This window comes from Oratosquilla oratoria, chromosome 27 (assembly GCF_046742065.1).
Source record: "Oratosquilla oratoria isolate Oo_2021 chromosome 27, ASM4674206v1, whole genome shotgun sequence".
NCBI classification, from domain to species: domain Eukaryota; kingdom Metazoa; phylum Arthropoda; class Malacostraca; order Stomatopoda; family Squillidae; genus Oratosquilla; species Oratosquilla oratoria.
In genome coordinates this window covers 34916731-34920535 of record NC_134803.1, presented here as the reverse complement: position 1 = coordinate 34920535, position 3805 = coordinate 34916731, and the positions used below count along the sequence as shown (strand labels likewise).

Here is a 3805-nt window from a genome sequence, read left to right as displayed (position 1 = left end):
TTGATCTACCATGGGTTTTTCACTTCCCACCCCCCAAGAATGAACGCTGGAAAAGACGTGAGGAACCTCAAACACTCACTCGTAGGTTCTGCTTCCGTAGAAGGGTATATCTTCATCGATTCTCTCCCAGTAGACCTTGGGCTTCGGAGAACCTCCTGGCTGGCAGTCGATGGAGATAAGGTCGCCCTCAGCCACAGTGAGCGTCTTGACCTTATTCTCGGTGAAGTAGGCGGCCTTCTCGATGTTGACAGGAATGTCGGCGTTGATCTTCTGGTCCTCCCCGAAGTATATTTGGCACCTGTAGATCCCTTGATCATGCTCATTGACGTTGACAATCTGTAGAAAACACACGGAATCAATCATTAAGTAAGGTGTCTAAGCACGGGAGAGTTCTTGCCACCCTTTCACTTCCATCTCTTCCCATCATTTAAGAAGGAAGAAGGAAATAGGTTAACAAGTGGAACAGACTAAGAAACAATGTAGTAAGCGCTGAAACTATTGATTATTTTTAAAGATCAGATAGTTCTATGGATAGGGATGAAAGGTGGAAAGGGATATTGAACTGCCTAATGTAGGCCTTATGGTCTTTTGTAGTCTCCTCCTTTCTTTTGTTTTTAAGAGGCGAGCGAGGACTTACCTTAAGGGAGAATGTTTGTGTCTCATCGTCGTTTTCCAAGATGAACTTGGTCGACATCATGAGGATCTTTTCCCCGACCGAAATAGGCAGAGAATTAACCGGCCTCTCCTTATCCATCTGAGATTTTGAAGAAAAAAAAATAATGATAGTGATAAATAAAGATAAAGATAAAACAAAGCGAAATCTAGCTTATCAATCTGTGGTTTGTGGAAAAGGAAATAGGATAAAACAAACATGTGTGTATTTTTGTATGTATGTATGTATGTATGTATGTATGTATGTATGTATGTATGTATGTATGTATTTATGCATATATGTATGTATGTATGTATGTATGTATGTATGTATGTATGTATGTATGTATGTATGTATGTATGTATGTATGTATGTATGCGTGCGTATGTATGTGTATGTATATGTATATATGTATGCGTGCGTATGTATGTGTATGTATATGTATATATGTATGTATGTTCGCTGTTATGAAATATGTGTGTGCGTGTGTGTGAGTGCATTTGTGTGTGTGTGTGTGTGTGTGTGTGTGTGTGTGTGTGTGTGTGTGTGTGTGTGTGTGTGTGTGTGTGTGTGTGTGTGTGTGTGTGTGTGTGTGTGTGTGTGTGTGTGTGTGTGTGTGTTTGTGTGTGTGTGTGTGTGTGTGTCTGTCTGTCTGTCTGTCTGTCTGTCTGTGTCTGTCTGTACATATACCTATCACTTTATCCTAATATTCAGATATCCATGTGTTCCATACATCTCAAAACCACGATCAAGAACTTCCACTTATCACAGTGTCCAAGTGGAAACCGTAAAGATACTTTTTTAAGTCTCATCTGCTCACCTTATTCCATTTGATTTGGAATTCAGAAACCGTACTTATGTCGATTCCATCAACTTTACAATCAATTTTGGCATCTTCTCCAGCCTTAACGGTTGTTTCCTTACTAAAGGTAATTTTGGGCTGCTCCGTCGTCTCTTCCTCCTCCTTCTTTTGGGTTGGGCTACCCAGTGACCCTGCTACTCCTGGTGGGGTACAAAAAATAAGAACATATGAACAAAGAAAATAAAACATACTCGTAGGAACAAAAAGGCCTATGACATGTACTGTATATATGTACTCGTATTTATATGTTTCACCATTTTTGTTTTGTTTTTCTATTCATATATCTTTTTACTTATATTCATTTATCTATTGTATTGATTAATTGTATACACACACACGCATATATATATATATATATATATATATATATAATATATATATATATATATATATATATATATATATATATATATACATATAGGGGTATGTATATATGAAAAATTCCACTGTGGGAAAAAGTAAACGGATGAAGAATAGAGTTAACTATATTTTAACCACTCTCTGTGGTCCTCTTCAACGGATAGTTACATGATGTACAAGTAAGAATTATATAGTCGATACGAGTACAAAGGGGTACAAAGGGACCATGAGAAGGTGGCTCAAGTAACTCTGCCTTGGTAACGATTGCTGTCTACCAGGCCATCTACACTGAGAAAAAGTTTTTAATTGTTAATGTTGTTAAACAATCTGATGACTATTGTCCTTTTGATGTATTATAACTTGGGTAATTCTTAATTAATGATGACTCGATGATCTTTCTCCCAATTTCTCCTGCAAACTATCCTTCTCTTGAAGGACTCCTTAATGATGTTGAAAACACTGTAACTGATTCCATTCATGTTTTTTTACATGAAATAATTAAAAAGGGAGGAAAGGGAGATATTAACAACAAACCCAGAGTTTGTACTGCCATAGCTCATTCAGTCCTACAAGAAGGTTCGCCCAAAGACATTTGTCTCTCCTATTCTACTTGGAGTAACTGTTTACGTACACAGGAAATTAGGATCTAGACTCCTGGTGCATATTATACATAAACTGGGATTCTCCACAGGATATAATGAAGCATAGCTGTTTGAAGCTTTTTGCATGAAATCTACCCCTTCTACTATTTTGTCAGATAGTTTCATGTAGATTGTTTTTGATCATGAAGATTTCGATGTCCACACAATAGATGGATTTCACATATTTCACTGTATGGGAGGCATGAATGTGTAACGCCAGCAGGTTCAATGATCAAACCTGACGTAATTGAAAGACTAAAACTAATGTCGTCTGCAAAAAAAAATCTTCGTGTTTGTCTATAGCAGTGAAACCCCTTAACGAGTCATAATGAAAAAGGTCTGAAAAGCATTGAAATTGAAAACCTGAGGAAACTTACATCATTTCCTAGTGAAAATTTTGCAGCATCATATTGTCACCTGCTATGGATGAGTGAAAAGTGGATGAAATTCAAGGATATTCCACGCTAGAATGGCTTTATGGATGCTGTCAATAGTAGTGAGGACTTTGATACAACGTCCATTTGCTTCTTGCCCTTCCTTAATTTAAAGGCAACCTCTTCTGATGCTATAAACGGTGTGTTACATTTTGCAGCTGACTCATGTAGAAAGGGGAATAAGAGCGTGATATGTGTTATTTTTGACCAGCCACTATATTGGAAGGCAGGAGAGATATTGCCTTCTACTGAAAACAGTTGGATATTGGATCATATTTTCTTACGACTATGTGGCTTCCATCTCTTAATGTCATTTATGGGTTCTGTTGGGTACATCATGGCCGGTAGTGGATTAAAAGAAGTATGGAAGAAAGTTTATGCACCCAAGTCTACTAAAAAAAATGATGACAGGACACAGCTTTGCTAGAGTTCTTCGAGCACATCTGTTAACACATGCTGCATTATGTGCATCCCCAAGTTCAACCTTGGCAGAGCAATCCATTACCCCCCAAGCAGTGGGGATGGAAAAAAGAAACCGATGGCTTGGTTCCTGTCACCTGAGAAATTACTTCATTTAATATCATGCACATGAACAAAGAATTGTGTACGGACGTGCAGCTGTGTGAAAGGGGGCTTAGAATATTTTGTTGTATGTGTGTCTTGTCGAGGGGTTTCCTGCTCAAACTCTACTATCCAATCCGAAGGAGAAATAATGGATGAATTAGAGATTCCCTCATGTAATACAGATGACAGTGACACCGAAGATTTTGAAGAATCTATTGAGGATAACCAGCATGTAACGGACCATGAAGCAGAAGATGAGAAACAAAATGAAATTAGCTGTGCAAATCCTGGT

General features: G+C 38.0%; 1 protein-coding gene across 1 annotated transcript in view; it reads right to left on the bottom strand.

Moving 5' to 3' along the window:
* LOC143039803 (hemicentin-2-like) overlaps positions 1 to 3285 on the bottom strand; it is an 18954-nt gene extending 15669 nt beyond the window's left edge. The window contains exons 1-4 of the mRNA XM_076210050.1: positions 3234 to 3285; positions 1473 to 1654; positions 638 to 754; positions 80 to 336 (exon numbers count right to left, since the gene is read on the bottom strand). Of these exons, the coding sequence (XP_076066165.1) occupies positions 80 to 336; positions 638 to 754; positions 1473 to 1654; positions 3234 to 3285 (608 nt within the window). The remainder of the gene's footprint in view (positions 1 to 79; positions 337 to 637; positions 755 to 1472; positions 1655 to 3233) is intronic.
* Between the last annotated feature and the right edge of the window lie 520 nt (positions 3286 to 3805).